General features: G+C 32.6%; 2 protein-coding genes across 2 annotated transcripts; both read right to left on the bottom strand.

The window, feature by feature from the left end:
• Window positions 1-3,189: 3,189 nt before the first annotated feature.
• Window positions 3,190-6,104, bottom strand: LOC109819006 (protochlorophyllide reductase, chloroplastic). Its single transcript, XM_020384578.3, has 5 exons — window positions 5,945-6,104; window positions 5,750-5,836; window positions 4,601-5,132; window positions 3,834-4,192; window positions 3,190-3,590 (listed from the first exon to the last, which is right to left on the bottom strand). Exons 1-5 carry the CDS (start codon window positions 5,996-5,998, stop codon window positions 3,435-3,437), a joined length of 1,188 nt encoding a protein of 395 aa, XP_020240167.1. The 5' UTR covers window positions 5,999-6,104; the 3' UTR covers window positions 3,190-3,434.
• A 3,284-nt stretch (window positions 6,105-9,388) lies between these two features.
• On the bottom strand, window positions 9,389-15,480 carry LOC109819012 (uncharacterized). The gene is made up of 7 exons (XM_020384584.3): window positions 13,811-15,480; window positions 12,490-12,580; window positions 11,652-11,809; window positions 11,510-11,561; window positions 11,323-11,405; window positions 11,059-11,152; window positions 9,389-10,501 (listed from the first exon to the last, which is right to left on the bottom strand). Exons 1-7 carry the CDS (start codon window positions 15,272-15,274, stop codon window positions 9,894-9,896), a joined length of 2,550 nt encoding a protein of 849 aa, XP_020240173.1. The 5' UTR covers window positions 15,275-15,480; the 3' UTR covers window positions 9,389-9,893.
• Window positions 15,481-17,164: the final 1,684 nt, after the last annotated feature.

Raw genomic sequence — 17,164 nt, 5'->3', positions numbered from 1 at the left:
GTGAAACGGGTCGTTCCAAATGTTGAAAATGTGAAATTTTTGTAGCACCAGAACGGGCCTGGAACGGGCCGTTCTGGTATGGAGAACGGGACGTTCCGGAGGGAGAACGGGCCGTTCTGCTGAGATTTGAGAACGGGCCGTTCTGCTTTTTCGGAAACGGGCCGTTTCGATTTTGGAACGGGCCGTTCCAGATGAAAATTTTGCCCATGTTTGAAGGATCCGGAACGGGCCGTTCCGAATGCAATACGGGCCGTTCCGGGTACATCAGTTTGCCTATAAATAGGGCAGGGGTGAAAATTTTTATACAGAGGAAGAAAGTGAAATTTTAGAGAGAGAAAGAGAAGAGAGAGAGAGAGAGAGAGAGAGAGAGAGAGAGAGAGAAAGAAAGAGAGAGAGAAAGGAAGAGGGAATCCAGAGGAGGAGGCTCTGCCTAAGTTCTAGCTCCGCTTATCCAGGTAAGGGGGGAGTGAGAACCTCGCTCAAGGGTGTGGGGATAATTGTTGGATAGTTGTTTGTCGGATTGGCCCCCAATCCTTTGTCGTTATTCTGTTTAATTTCTATTTACTCTACTTTGCTTTTTGTTGAAGGTGCCATTGTTCTGTCTAAATTTCTATTTACTCTACTTTGTTTTTTGTTGAAGGTGCCGTTGTTCTGTCCGATTTTCTATTTATTCTACTTTGTTTTTGTTGAAAGTGCCGTTGTTCTGTCTGATTTTCTATTTACTCTACCTTTTTCTTTGTTGAAGTAATAAATGAATATGAAATTAATGTTAATAATACATGAGTTTTAATATGAATAAGAATGCTCTCTGAATCTCTGTGAATACCTATGCGGACCTTATGAGGAGTATTGATGACATGACCATGTGAAATATGGACAAATGACATGAGACCTAAGAATTGACTATTGAGACAAACTATGATTATGAGACTATGACAAATGAGGACATGATGTACTAAATGAAATTCTGTAATAAGTTAAATGTTGAGTTCATGAAATAATGAATGTATGACATGCATCATATGCATATCTTATTCCAGGTGTGCCGCTGAGGCCGCATACCAGTGATGTAACCAGGTGTACCTTTGGGTCACCAGTGATGTAACCAGGTGTGCCTTAGGGTCACCAGTGATGATATGTGAAACTTCCTTATGGCGCCACATGCATGCATTTATAAGTCAAGATCATGACATCATTGCATGATAAATGAATATATATGTGATATTGATGATGTATGTGTATTGTTTATAAGTGACTTATATTTGTTGTGTGTGTGGGTGCTATCTAGCCTTTATTTCTGCACCTGAAACTGAGTGAGATGTTTCTCACTCCCTTGTTGCTTTTGTATATGTTTAAATTATGTTGCAGGTGATCAGCATCATGAGGATGTTGGTGATGAGGCTTAAAAGCTTCAATTGGGCATGCTCTGATAGGATGTAACATCGGGGCATAGTTATTTTTAGTTTAATATGTTATTGTTTTAATAACTTTAGTTTCTCTTCTTTGTAATTTCTAACGAAGAGATAACGTAGATAAAGTTTATAATTCAAGGAAATTGTATGTTAAGAATTGTAATTTGAACGTTCTTGATAAAAGACCAGAATGAATATCTTTGTTATATTTTATTACATGATTTGGAAAATATAAATTGATTCCTAACTAGGAGGCACTGCCACCTTTACTGGAGTTAATTTATATTTCCTTTATTATTATTTGTATATATATGATTTCTTGTTTTACACTAAATTGTATTGAAAATCTTAACTTCTTTTCTTTTATAATTTTTACACTGGAGTTATGATTTATGAGTTACGAATGTGAATCTTCTACCTTGTTATATTTGAAATATTTGTCAACTATGAAAGATTTTATTTACCCAAAAAGAAGAAAAGAAATATTTTATTGTTACATTTGTTGTATATTAATAATGGGGTAGAGGGTGTCACAAAATGAGTGTCAATGAGACTAATTTAATAATTGATAAATTGTGATTTTAAAATAATTTTAATTAATTTAGCATGTAATAATTTCATACCAGTAAATACGCTAAATCACTATTATATATGGAATATATGAATGACATAATCTTTTTAATAAATTGACTAATTTCTGTATTAGTTTTTTTTTTTTTTTAAGGGAAGAGTTGAGAGTTGTGGAGGGAAGGAAATTATTGTAGAACTTCTTTTCTTTATATTATTAAATTTTATAACTAACATTTATATAAATAAAATAAAAAAATTGAGAGAGTTTTTGAAGGAAGGTAGGTAAGAGTTTTTGAACGAAGTTGTATATTATTACTAGATTACATTTCCTATATGAAAATAATAAATAATAATTTTTATAATTACTTTGTTGATATTTTAAAGAAAAATAATTGTTACAAAAATTGTTCACTTTAGTAATGTGTTATTTTTTTTGCTAATATTCAATATTTTTAGCATATAATCATAATTATTATGTAAATTTTATAATTATTTTTACTTTAAAACTAAAATAATTTAAAATTAATGTAATTAATGAATTTTTGAGAAAAATAGTTGTAAAAAAGTTATTTCTGTTATATATACTTATTTTCTATTTTATACGTAGTTTTTTATTTAAATATATTTTAAAACTGAACTAATTAATAATTAATGTAATTAATGTTTTAAGATGTTAAAGTTTACAATATTAATATATTATTCTTTTTATTTTATAAAAAAATATTATTTTAGATGAAAATCTTCTGGATTAGAAATTTTGAATATTTTACTTTAAAACTATTTACATAAAAATATTAATATTTTTATGTAAAATTAGATTTAATTATATTTCTTATATTAACTTAATACATAATAATTTTTATAATTATTATTTATGATATCTTAGGGAGAAAATATTATTACGATAATTGTTCACTTTACTAATGTATTATTTTTCCCCACTAATATTCATTATTGTTTAGCATATAATGATAATTTTATCTTAATATTATTTTATAATACCGTTACAGTTTTTTTTTTATATTAATGGATTATTTTATTATATAATTATATAAAAATTTTAATTTAATTTTATAAAATTTGTATATAGAAATATGTTGATAGGAAGTTTTGAAGGAAAATGCTTTCTGCATAACTTATTTCCTTTATATAGTTGACAGATAAAAATGAGTGAGAGATAATGAAGAGTGAAAAAAACAGGACCAAATGCTGACCCAAGATAGGCAATGACATTGATTATAGACAACATGCATGGGTATTCGATTTCTCTATAGTTCATGTGCACTTGGCCTCATAGTTGAAAGATTCATCGACACGAGGAGTTAGCAGCTAGAAGAAAAAAAAAAAGCATCTAAGAAACGCATCAGAAAAGGGTCTAAACTCTTCTGAGATGTTACTGAACTCCATGACAAATGTCCCTGAATCAAGATGAGTGTTGAAAGCTTCTTCCACTTAAGCCAAACCAACAAGTTTCTCACTAATCTCCCAAACCTTGCGAGCCTTATCTACATCACTGGCCTCTTGTGACAATTGGTTTTCAAATGAAGCAGAAGCCTTGTTCCAGCTCCAGTAAACACCTGATTTTGTTAGGCTTGGATCACTCACAACCTATAACAAGAACACAACAATCAAACATGAGAAACAAATATTCTTCAAAATCACATTCCAACATACAAAAGTGTATAAGGTTTGTTTGGATACAAGTTCAATAAAGCTTTTGAGAGTTTCTCTATTAAAAATAAAGAGTTTTTATTGGTAAAAAAAACTCGCAAAAAATTCTTGAAAGTTTGTATCTAAACAGGTTCATAATCATCTCTAAAGTATATTAATAGTTATTGCTATTCGTATTACCTGTGCAAGTCTCTTTCCTGATTCATCTTCTGAGACAAAGCCTTTGGTTATGTACTTTTGGAAGGGAGGGAAGAGAAGTCTGAACAAGGGAATGTGTTCTCTGAACAACCCTGTTGTGGCAATGCAACCAGGGTAAAGGGAAGCAAATGTGATTCCAGTTTCTTCATGGTACCTTCTGTGGAATTCTTGCATGGTGAGCATGTTGCAGACTTTGCTGTCCTTGTAGGCCTTTGCACCATCAAAGGATCCTCCATCTATCATGGCTGAAGTGTTTAGTCCATTCAAGCCCCCAGCTAGTCCCCTCAAGTCACCGAGGTTAGCCTTGGGTGGCACATTTCCAGCCAATGTGTTGGTGTTTCCTGTTTCATTTACAAAATCATCAACACCAATATGAATCCCAAAATCCTTCAATCAAGTTAAAGGTTCACGCAATAACAAAATTATTAACAACGCATTCTCTAACACATTCTTTATTACATTGAAATTCACGTGGATAGGATCCACACACTCCACATGGTATATCCATGTGAATATCATATAATACTAAAGAGTGTGTTAGATAATATATTATTAACATTTTTCTTATAAAACGAAGAATGTTAGCAACACACTACATAACACACTCCTAAGTCTTCACTATTTAGCGAACTTCACATGAGTTTTTCAGAACTCGTGAATTTCATCCAATAATAGTGTGCTTAAAGTTTAAATGAATGCATATCAGATAATGCATTATTTCTCTCGAAAAACATTGAAATGATTTATACCTGTGATTGAGCCAACAATGATCAATCGCTTTGAAGGGTAATCAGATTTGTTCAAGTCCTCAAGCAAGAGGCGTGAAAGGAGGAAATGTCCCAGATGGTTTGTCCCAACACTGAGTTCAAAGCCTTCAGCAGTGTATGTGGGTTCACTAGCAGTTGGCAAGTAAACTGCAGCATTGCAAACAAGCACATCCAGTGGCCTGCCAGACCTCCTGAAGTTATCCACAAATTGCCTGACACTGTCAAGAGAGGCAAGGTCCAAATGCATGATGGTGTAGTTTTCCTTAGCAATGCCAGCAGATTTTGCTGCCCTTTCAGCTTTCAGGAAATCCCTGCATGCCATTATCACATGCCACTTTCCTGTCTCAGCCAAAGCCTTGGCAGTGGCAAGGCCTAATCCAGAGGAAGCCCCAGTGATCACAACACTGCCTTTCCTCAAAGTTTTCTTGCCTTCTGGTGCAGACTTTGTGACTCCTGGAGTTGTTGTCGCCACTGACTGGACCCTCACAGGGCCAAATTTTTGTTGGAACTCCCTCTGAGATGGTAAAACAGAAATTAGAATATGCTTGTGTTTTGAGTTTTGATCAAGTACCAACATTACACGTGAGAAACCATGACATCATGCAGTGTCCAAAAAAATCAAAACAGAAAAGAAAAGCTATGTCAGATGTATTTTTCTAACACATTAGTATATAAATTATAAGTGATTAATAAGTGTGATATGAAATTCACACAATAGTAGTAAAGAATGAGATTATTAACAAGATTTTGAGTCTCTTCTGATACAAAATTAAAAGTGTTTTGTAGAGTTTTTCATCTGGAAAAAATCTCTTTATTTCCGGTAGAATAGTTCTTTTATACTTGTATCCATACAAATTCTTATATGAAATTCATACAATAATAAAGACTATATTAATATCATTAACAAATTATATTAAAGGGTGCATTTATAAGACATTCACATGATAATATAGAACATGTTCGACAGATTATGTTAAAAGATGAGTTAGAGTATGTTTTGATACAAGGTATGAGGGCATACACTTCTCTTGAAGTCCAATACTGAATTGAATTAACATCCTGAGAAATATGTAGAAACTATATAAAGGAAAACTAGGAATAATAAAGCAAAAATTATGTTGCAGTAGTTACTTTGCATGTCAATGAGGGAGAGGTGAGAGTGTCAGACATTGAAAGACCAAACATTGTGGTGTCCCTAAGAGGCACCCCAGACTTTCCCTGCAAACAAAAACATCAGTTCTGTTATTTCTTCAAATAATGTACAATAACAATAAGATGAAAAAGTAGACATAAAGAAGATGTGTTAATGTGAAAAATGAAGCAAACCTCTTTAGCAATGTTGAAAGAAGCAGAAACCAAGGAAGCAGCCTGGAGAGCCATTGGAAGTTAGAAAAGAAAAATGTGAAGTGGGTGGTTTGGTTTTAGAATGGTCCACTGAATTGGTTCAAGTGGGGATGTGAATGTAACGAATTTATACAGTGAAGTGTTGCATTGGATATGAGTGGATAAGATAGTTTGCAGCATGTGCACCTGCCATGTCACCTCAAACGGACCAATGAAGCTTTGAGCTTTAGATTTCTTGTGATATTTTTGGTAACTTTGTGCTTGGAGTTTGGAAAGAAGGGATATTTTGATCCGTTGCAAGAATCAACAGTGAACGTGGATGATGAAAGGGACTTGGAGTGGAAGTAGAAGGCAAACAAGACATGTCTTCTTTTGTCAGTTAAGTCTACGTGGATACAATGGATATTATTCAAGAAATTCTATAGTACCCATCTTATTTTAGAGAGTACCGGTACAGTTTTTTTAATATTTTATGTATTTAATAATTTATTTAAATAATATTTATGATATTTTATTTTTTTATTTTTAAATTATTTAGTTATTTTATTTTTATTTTATATATTTTAATTTATTTGTAATAATATTATTATATATTTAAATAGTTTAATTTTAATAATTTTTTAAATATATTTTTATCTTTTCACTTAAAATTTTTGAATTTCTATATTTTAATTTTAATAATTTTTTAAGTAAATTTTTAATATTTTTGTCTTAGATTTTTTAATTTCTATATTATAATTTTAATAATTTTTTAACTTTACTATTTATTATAGGTGTATAACAATTTTTATTTATTTTTTATTTCTCTCCTTCGGATCATTCATTATTTGTATTGATGATAGAGATCTAGAAGAAGAAAAAAAATGATAATTTCTGTGCTGAAAATATCCAAGAAACTGGATGCTCAGGTTGAACACCTAAAAAAAGGTTACAGCTGTGCATTTATTTTACCTATAATATATAATGATATATAGTATTTCAGTATACACATTTTTTAAAGAAATTTTTATATCTTATTTATGATTTATGATGGTAGTCGCAGATTTTCTTCTGTGTAAGATAATTTACTAGTTTATTTTATTTATTTAAAAAGATTATTATTTATTTAACCATTTTACTCCTTGATAAATTGTATACTACGTTAATGGTTTGTAATTTCTGCACATTTAGCACAACATTACCTGTAATGTAAGACTTCAAATTCCCAAAATCGTTACACCAGAGAAAATTTTACGAATCAAATATGTTTTTCCCCGACTAGCAATTTTATTTTATTTTTTGGATCTTTGTAAATTTTTATCTTTGGAAAAACTTAAAGCTCATCTTTTTTTCTTTTTTTTTTTTATTGTCTTCTAACATCTGTTAACAGTTTTTGTATTAATAAAAGATTAAGTAACCATGTTTGTATAATATCCGGTCAACATACCATCTTTATATTTTTTCAAATTCCTAAATTGAATTTTATAACCTCTCTTCAAATAAATATTTAGAACTAATAAAAAGTAATTTAAATTTTGAAAGGATGAAAATTATTATATGTATGTAATTTTTTTTTTCATCGAATTCAGGGACAATTTCATTCACGAGTTTAATAGAGACCAAATAAGTGGATATTTCCTTTTCTGGCATGAATCTTTTTGCATTTTTAAAAGTTATGATTCGATTCACGTTGAGTCTCTCGTCATTCACATCAATCTAAGTTGATTTTATACATATACTAATATTTTAGTCTATGTATTGCACAGGCTAAATATTTATTATGTATAGCTAAAATTTATAATAAATTATATATAAATAAATAATATATTTAAATATATAAATTATATTTAAAAATTATATAAATAGATATTTTTAAACATATAAATTATATTTTAGATTTATGATAAATAAATATAATATTATTTTATTTATTGATAATTTATTTTAAAATATAAAAATTTAATTCGTAAACAATTATGATAAATAAAAATTGAATTAGATAAAAAAGTTTTAAAAAATTTAAAAATTCTCTCATTAAAGAAAAGTTTCCAAAAATATTTTCATGTAAAATATTTGTGTTTAACATGAACAGATTGATTTTGAGAAGGAAAAAAAAACAATAATTTTAAACTTTTGAAGGATAACCAAAAATAAAATACAGAAACTAAAATTAAAATTCACTGATTTTATACATTTAAACTAAATTTTACCTTATCACTGTTTCCGAATGTTAGTCTCAGTTTCTATATCTTGTCAAAGGCCGAAAAAGTTCATATCAACTGTACCCAAACTGCAAGTGATTTTTATTGATTGGGTGCAAATAATTTATGAGCAGTGAACAGAAGAATCCTACACTAACAGAAAGCATACAGTAATTTTAACAGTTAAAGCATTTTATGTTGAAGCATAATTACACGTTGGTATTATATATTTAACTATATATTTTTTTTCAATTTCTATTCTTGAAATTTTGGGTATTACAGGAATGTGCCACAATAAGAAATTCAGATTATACACAATTTTTCAGTATCGCACACTTGTGTTGATGCCCACCAAACGCATGAAACGTAAATTTTTCCATCTGCTAACGGTGAAGACGCCAAATTAAACAATACCCAAGAAAGAAGACAACCTTGGGTGTAGGCGGCTGAATTAAGCCAGATTTAGATGAATTTGTTACTTGCCTCAAACACAACCAAAATTTAATGAAATAAATTAGATTGAATTCGTACTTTTTTTTTTTAAATTCAATCCAACCTAATTACGAGTAATTAAGTTACATTAATCAAGTTTACATAAATGAATTTATTTATTTATTTGTAAAAATTTAAATATTTTAAAATAAATATAAATTATTTATTATATTGTTATAAATACAATATTATCAACTTATAAAATAAATAATAATACAAATTAAAATTTAAAATAAATTTATTAATTTATTACATTATTATCAATTTAAAAAATTAACATTAATTAATATAAAATAAAATTTAAAATATTATTACAATATTATCGATCTAAAACACAACTTATTATTAAATAAAAACAATAATAAATATTTTTCTGAACAAATTATCATTCAAATATTATTATTATTATTATCATTATTATCAAATTTATTATCGAATTGAGTTCGATAATGAATTGAAGAGACAAAACTGGTTACCCAATCCCATATAATACCGAAATTTGATTTTATTGAATTAGATCTAACTAGAACATTAAAAAAATCTGATCCAAAATTCCAAACTCACTTAATCGATTTAATTTGGATCGTGAATTAACCGTTACCACTTACCGGTACTCACAACTGTTCAATCGCACGAGAAACTCAGCATGTTGATTGTTGAGTCAGAAAAGTGATTTACTTTCAGACAAGTTTCGGAGTTTTCATCTGTTATACAAAAGCCCTCTTACTCTTAACTCTTGGTGTTCCACATATAATTTTATCGACAAACACTTTAAGCCATATGCTGTTTTATTGAAATTAATTCCACTGGACAAGAAATTGATTACATAATAACAGGACTAATATTAACAAATGTAAAAGAATAATCATTTGTAATTCAACAAGCTTTTCCCATACCCGTTAATCTCTACATTTTCCCATTACAATAAATCCACTGGTTTCCAAATTCCAGGTGTACCTTCTTTCTCTTTTCCCTTTTGTTCACTGTTTTTACCCCTTTTTTTTTTCTTTTTTTGTCCCCCCAAACACTTGATTGGAATTGCAAGTTTGCAACATATCTCATCGATAAGCAAAAGAACACGGAAGAAATGGAACTCACCTTATAATATCTCACCCAACGCCTCTCTGTACAAGTCCCCACCAACTAATGGAGAATGTGGAAGTCCAAAACAGAACAGCCCCACCACTTTACTTTTTCTTCTGAATTGATGCCTTCAACTCATTCTCCCATGCTGATAGGCATAAATTTTCAATCCCCTCTTATATACCAAGTGCCAATCCAAAATTTTGGAAAATTTTAATTTCCCCTTGAAGGCCGGCAGTTACAATCACCATACCCCAGGCCATATTCTGATTCACCCCATTAGATAAATCCACACTTACCCGAGGGCTTCGCTCCCTTGTAGTTAGAAGTTTTTCCTCAGGCCATGCTGCAGAAATTCTATCAAGAAAATAACTATCTGTCGCACTTGCAATGGTTCCATGAAGTGGACTGTTGTTGCAACCTGAAGCAAATTGCGAACCCTCAGAACCAAAATTTTCCTCCACTGGGGTAGGAGGATGATTGGCCGATGAGACCTCATCCCCATTATTCTCATCCCCATCATCATCAAGCTCCGGTTCTTCCCCAAAATATGTATCATGCATCTCCCATGCATCATCCATACCAGGCCAAGGAATTGCCACTGACACATCTTTACAGTGAAAATGTTCGTATGCGCTTGTGACAGTAACACCTTTAGTCCTGCTAGGTCTGCAATCAGCTTCATTTTTCCATATGTATACGTGAGAATCCTCACTTGCTGAAACAACATATTTACCGTTTTCTGTCAGACAGGCTGAAATTTGGCTATTTGCATTCCGAAAACCTGGAAAAAAACTTGCATCATTTCACTCTGAAATGGAAACCAGTATGGAAAGTCATATATGGGAGATCTTACATTCCATCGAAGAATTATAACTAGCAATGACCACAATTTTCTTTTCCTCATATCATTCAAATAAATAAACGAAATACTACTAAAGTAACAAAAAGAAAAATCATTTCAAAACAAAATGTGTTGAGAGTATGAGAAGAACTAATCTAGATCATTTAATCTGACACAGATGGTAAAGTCAAATCAGTATTGACCACTTATGTGTGATTGTATGGTGAAAATCAACTCCTCTAGTGCTCTTACATAATACACACCTCACATGCGTGTGCGCATGCACACACGCGTATATGCATACTTTTTTATCACTTGTTCTCATTATTTTTGTCAGAAGTCTTCTTCATATGTTTCAGAGCATTTATTATCTCAACAATAGTTTTATCCTTGGCAGCAGTAAAAATTATCATCAGGTACCCAACAATGTTAATACACATTCACTTGTTTTGATATCTTCAATAAAATTCACTTAACATAGAACCAATTTTACCTACCTTTAAACTTATGAACCAGATCAATACCATCAACAAGCCGAATCCGAGAATCAGAAGAAGTGATCAGTACTTCAGATGAACTTCCTGGCACAAACTGTTCATAAAAATTAGTTAGAAAACAAGCACAAGCATTATTACCCGTCAAAGAAAATTTACAATAGTTGTAGGTTCTTCTCAATTATTTGTCATTATTTATTTATTTTTCCATTTAAAACCTTCAGATGGGAAAATTTAATACAACCCAAAAATTAAGCCTTCAAATACCTGGAAGCCAGTAATTTTCTTGTGGTTCGATCTCTTTTTCCTGTTCTGCAAATTTATCTGACTTTTCTGTTGCAACTTATTTTCTGAATCAAATAGAATAAATTAATGATAAACATAATAATCAGTGGCCCTGCTGCAATCATCAGAATATAGATTTTATATATAGTTGGAGTCTCACTGCCGATACCAGATGTATTATATAAATGGCAGCTACCCTTGTATGAACCAACTAGCGCACCCTGCAGAGACCAGAAAATATTATTGAATTGTGACCTAAAAATCAAAGTTCTTTATTTGTGGAAAAAGATGCATACAAATGTTGAACCAACCTGACCATCAGGCGTATAACAAGCTGCAGTGACCATCTCATGTAGATCAATCCAATCAACAACTTGTCGATCAGGAATGCTCCATATGCGAACCTTAGCATCCAAAGATCCACTAATGAAGTATCTATCATCAACAGGATTAAACTGGATGCAAGTTACTGTGCCAGACAGAGAACAAATTGAAGCAAAGGTATAATTAGCAAGGGGGTAAAGGGTTTGGAGTGGGGTGGGGTGGGGGTGTACAGAAATGCTTTTATAGCTAAATTTAAGTGACAACTGACAACATGTGAAAGAAGCCAAAGAACTCTCATACAATCAGTTCTATATGAAGGATGAAATAACAATGAATTTTGATAAGACCATGCCTCTGTCCAGTCCATTAATGTGGTCAATCAATCGATGCATAAGGGCTGACATTGTATAGTGATAAAGGTCATGCTGTGAATCTAATTCAAATTTAAGAAATGCTAACAACACACTCTCATACATTATTTCCAATACATTCTTTATTATTATTGAAATCGCAAAAAGACATGGGTGTTTCTTCTAATTTAACGACTCTCAGTCTCACTATTAATTTCACAAGTAATGATAAATTTCAACCAATAATCTGATGTTCAAAAGTGCATGTCTAAGAGTGTATTGCTTGCATTTCTCTTCAAATCTTAGTCAGAGAAGCAACAGAAGAAACTTCCAACACAAATGCATACTCCGGCACTTATTTTAATGTTACTGTACCCAACCAAAGGAGTGTAGACGTATAGTCTATAAATTCTATTCAGAAAAAGGAGAAGCAAAAATGAGAGCTTTGCAAGATGTAATACATGCATGTGCTCACCATAGTCACTGTGTGAAAAAATTTTCAGGCAAGACTTGCTAGACAAATGCCACAATCGCACTGTTTTGTCCATCGAAGACGAGAGCAATTGCTGACCAAACAGAGAAAAAACATTTAGATGACTTACATGCACATATAGTTTAGTTTATATTTCTGATACACGCTGCACATCTTCATGACAAATATTTTAATTTTAAAGATCACATATTGATAATAATCAAGAAACATATACCACCCTCCCCAAATTAAGCTCTTCAAAGACATCTTCCTAGCTTGCAATAATGTCTACCACTAAAATTTATTATTTTCATTTTAACCCTGTATACTACAACATGGGGAGAATTGCCACTACAACTCCTAAAGCAAGGTACTGATCTGAACATATTTTTTCTGTTTCTTACGCGGCAAAGTTAAATTCCCTTTAACTTACAGCCACTCCCTCTACATCCATGAAGTAAAAAGTTAACTGTTCTAATAGTACACAAAATGCTTCCATTCCATGAATTGATAACCAGGAAAAAAAAAACCAGAAAAAAAAAAAATTCTCAGCACCTCTAATAAAAAAAAATTCTGTTCCATCAACAGCATATTCAACAAAACAAAGTTTTAAACACTAAATAATAAATAGAGCAAATTACATAACACTTCCTAAGGTCTCATGAGATTGCATATGACTCCCCCCCCCCACCCCAACTCTCTAGTATAGAAGTAAAACGAGGAGTATCGGGGAATTTGACAAATTACAGGGAGTAAACTGTAATTAACTCTAGCTAATATTATATCCTAATGCAATTTAGAATCCACACATCGTCTCATGATGCCTATTCTGGCAATTAAAAATAGTACTATATAATAGTATCAACCCAGTCTAATCCCAAAATAGATCAATAGACACTGTTGGACTCTATAAAAAAAATCAAATTTTCAGTATACTCCTTTTAATCTATGTTCCATTGATCCACTATTAACTACAGCCACCATTTAGTAATGTTTGTGTAGTAAGTATTATGTTACTATACTCCTTTAATCTAAGTATGTTCCATTAGATCCACTTTCTCGCTACAGCCGCTATTTAGTGCTTACTTGGTTAGCACTCAGAATCAATTGGTTAGAAAAGTCCAGTTGTTTCCTCTAAGTGATTTTATCTGTTAACAAGATAACACAGAAAAACTAATAACAATTTTAATGCGTATAAGTGTAGTAAACAATAAGCACAAGACCAACTAATGCCAACATATGAGTGAAAAACAAACTTACATTCAGACATAGAACACACAAGTGAAATTACAGAACAACACCTATATTCAAAATAGTAGCTAACCTGAGACTTGGACCAAGAAAGGTCAAGCACATCATCAAGATGGCCCTTAAAGGAACAAACGGGTTTTTCAGTGAGTGCAAACACAGTTTCCGGTACCACTAACTGGTCCAAGCTCAAGGATTTTCTGCTAACAGACAACCTCCCCCTTCTTTTCTTCTCCAGATTATTCTCCAGCCCAGGAGACAAAGGCTCCGGGGACCCATTCACAACAAACAACATGTTCAAATTCCCATCCTCCGGCTTCTCCACCAGCAGCTCTCCCTTCCTCTCCGACTCCACAACCTGCCAAACATGGATCACACAATCCTCACCAGCACTAGCAAGGTACCTCCCATCCAAGCTAAACTTAATGCTCCAAATGGATCCATCATGAGCCTGAATCTCCTGGCTCTTATAAAGCCCTGTAACCTCCTTACAAGACTTCCCATACTGCCTAACCCTCACCCTCTCACCCCCATGACCCAAACCACCACTGCCACCATCCTGGCTATCATCTGTGGCCGAGCTAGACCGCCGGCCACCCCCCTTCTCCGACGACGAGGTATCCCTCTCGTCGCCGCTTCTCCTCTCCTTCTGACCCACCACAACACTCTTCAAACTCATGAACTTAAACCACCCCCCTCCCCTCTTCTTCACCTTGCCATCACCACCACCACCACCACCACCATCCCCCTCATCACCACCATCCAAACCCTCCCCATCACCACCTTCCTCCTCCACATTCTGCCTCCTCATCAACTCCTGAACAATAGGAGAATGCCCCACCGTCATCTCAAATTCCTCCACAGTCAAACGCCTCCCAGTCCCCACTTCCTTCACCTCATTCCACACCCCATCCTCCTTCACCACAAACTCCTTCCCGTTATCCAAATCCCTAATCGTACAAGCTTGTTCATCATTATCATCACCATTACCATTACCATTACCATTACCGTTATCATTACCATCCCCGTCCACAATTCCATCATCATCTTCAAACACACTCACAACGGAAACAGAAGGTGCAGAAGCACCATTAACAGAACGAACATGATTATTATTATTATCATTATTGTTATTGTTGTTTAGGAGAAAACCGTTGGCATTGTCGTCGATGGGAACGACGGAGGACTTGCAATGCTTGACGGCGCGATCCGCGGTGGTGTCGGACTTGGATCGGGAAATAGAGGCGGCGGGAGTGTCGGTGCATTGGGTGGAGGAGGCTGATCGGGGGATGGGGGGCGGCGCGGGGAGGCCGAACTGGCGGAGGAGGCGGGAGCGGCGCTCGGAGAGGGAGGAGGGTTCGGAGATCCAGGCGTCGTACTTGCACATGGGGAATTGGGGGAGGGCATTGAGCGAGACGGCGTCGTTTTGGGGAGTGGAGGTGTCGTCGTCGGAGGTGGAGGTGGAGCAGGAGGAGAGTAAGCGGTCGTAGGAATCGTGAAAACGGCAGGACTCGGTGTCGTCGTCCACGCGTTGGGTCATGGTTTATGGGGCATTCCCATTTGGGTCGGATCCGGGTCCGGTTGGGGAGTCAGATCCGATCAATGCCAAGGAAACTGCTGCTGCTGTGCCTCTCTTCGCTTGGAAACTTGGAGTCACTCACAGTAGGGACTGCACACTGCAGAGAGAAGATGCGTTTACGAAGGAAGAAAGGGAATGCCTTTTTTGTTTTTTCTTTTCTTTATAACTATATCACACCCATCAACATAATATATATATATATATATATATATATATATATATATATATATATACACTTTATTTTTTTAAATTAACTCATTTCTTTTTAATCTAGATTTTGGTGAAATCCAAATTTATGGGTAAAAAAAAGTACTCTACCTAAAGATCTTGCTCAATCAAATTTTTTTAACCAAAATTAATCATCCACAATATTAATGAATATTTTATATAAATAATTTAATAAGAGTTTAATCATTCATACATTCACAATGTAAATTTTTTACACTGACAATCAATTATATTTTTTTAAGTTGCTTATTTTATTATTTCATTAAATAAGCAACTGATATGATACTATTAAAAAATATGATTGGTTATCAGTGTGAAAAAACTTTACACTTCATTTAGTAATTAAGGAGTGTGTAAAAGTTTCTCTTTCTTCTTATTTTTAAAATGTCAACTTTTAGTCATTTATAAAAATTTTAAGTTTTAATTTTATTAAGAAAATTAATGTAAATATAGCACATGATCATCAAGCACATCATTCACTTATGATAATGCATAGAGGGAAACACAATCATCATTTTAAGTGAGCATTTGAGTTAAAATTGGTAAAAACATGAGATAAGAATCTAACGCAAAGGATTTGGACTTTCAATAGTAAGATTTTAATATTTCGGTGTGCTTTGATTTATAATTGTCATAACTTTCAAAATACTTCAACGGAGAAGATTGTTTATTGTTACTTTGAGTCAAAATGAGGTTTGACTATTTCAAATATAAAAACAAACAAATATATTCAACAATTATGTGTTTTATTACTAATTTTGAGTGTTTTTATTTTTGTGTTTCAAATGTTGAAATTTCGGTTTGATTCTAAGCAATAAGATATAAATTTCTTCATTGAAATGTTTTGAAAGTTGTGATAACTAAAAACGAAACACATATTTTATTGATAACAATTAGACATCTTTATTTTACTTTTTTATATTAGTTTATTTTATTTTTTATAAATATAAATTGAGTTATTTACATAGTTTTGAAGTATTTATAGTTACTATTTAAAGATTTTATCTCAATATGTTAATTAATTACCTTTTACTTGACCTTTCACGGTACCACAAGGCATATTTCTTTATTTAAATAATTTTTTAACGTACGAAAGAATATACTAGCTTTACAATTTTGATCCAAAGAAACTAAAAAGAATGTGAAAGGAATATAACAAAAATACACATACAAGTTATTAATCAAAATGAAATGAAAAGCATCCATATTTGGATAGAAAAAGATAGTCACAACTCAATGTCACATGCAAACAACAAGAAAAAGATGCAACCAACTAAATATGACACGTTTAGTTAAAGAGACGCAAGTGGTAATTAAAAAAAAAAACATAAGTAATCTAAGTAACCTCAAAGCCAAAGAAGAAACAACCAATAATAGGAACCTAATTACTATGGGTTGATGCTAGTTCATAAGTGGTGTCATGGTGGATAGGTTTGGAGTAATATGATATCACACGATGCTTCTCAAGTGGTGTGCATGTAGCATGTATAAAGTGATGGGGTGTTTGGTTCAATCGTTAATATGGTATACAAACTTGTTTTAGTATGTTTAGATGCTCAATCATGGTTGTTGTTGGTTTTTTCATGGGTTTAGGAGATATAATTGGTGTGTTGATCACAATGT

Source organism: Cajanus cajan, chromosome 8 (assembly GCF_000230855.2).
Source record: "Cajanus cajan strain Asha chromosome 8, NIPB_CcT2T_4, whole genome shotgun sequence".
NCBI lineage: Eukaryota > Viridiplantae > Streptophyta > Magnoliopsida > Fabales > Fabaceae > Cajanus > Cajanus cajan.
This window is presented reverse-complemented; position numbering and strand designations above follow the sequence as displayed.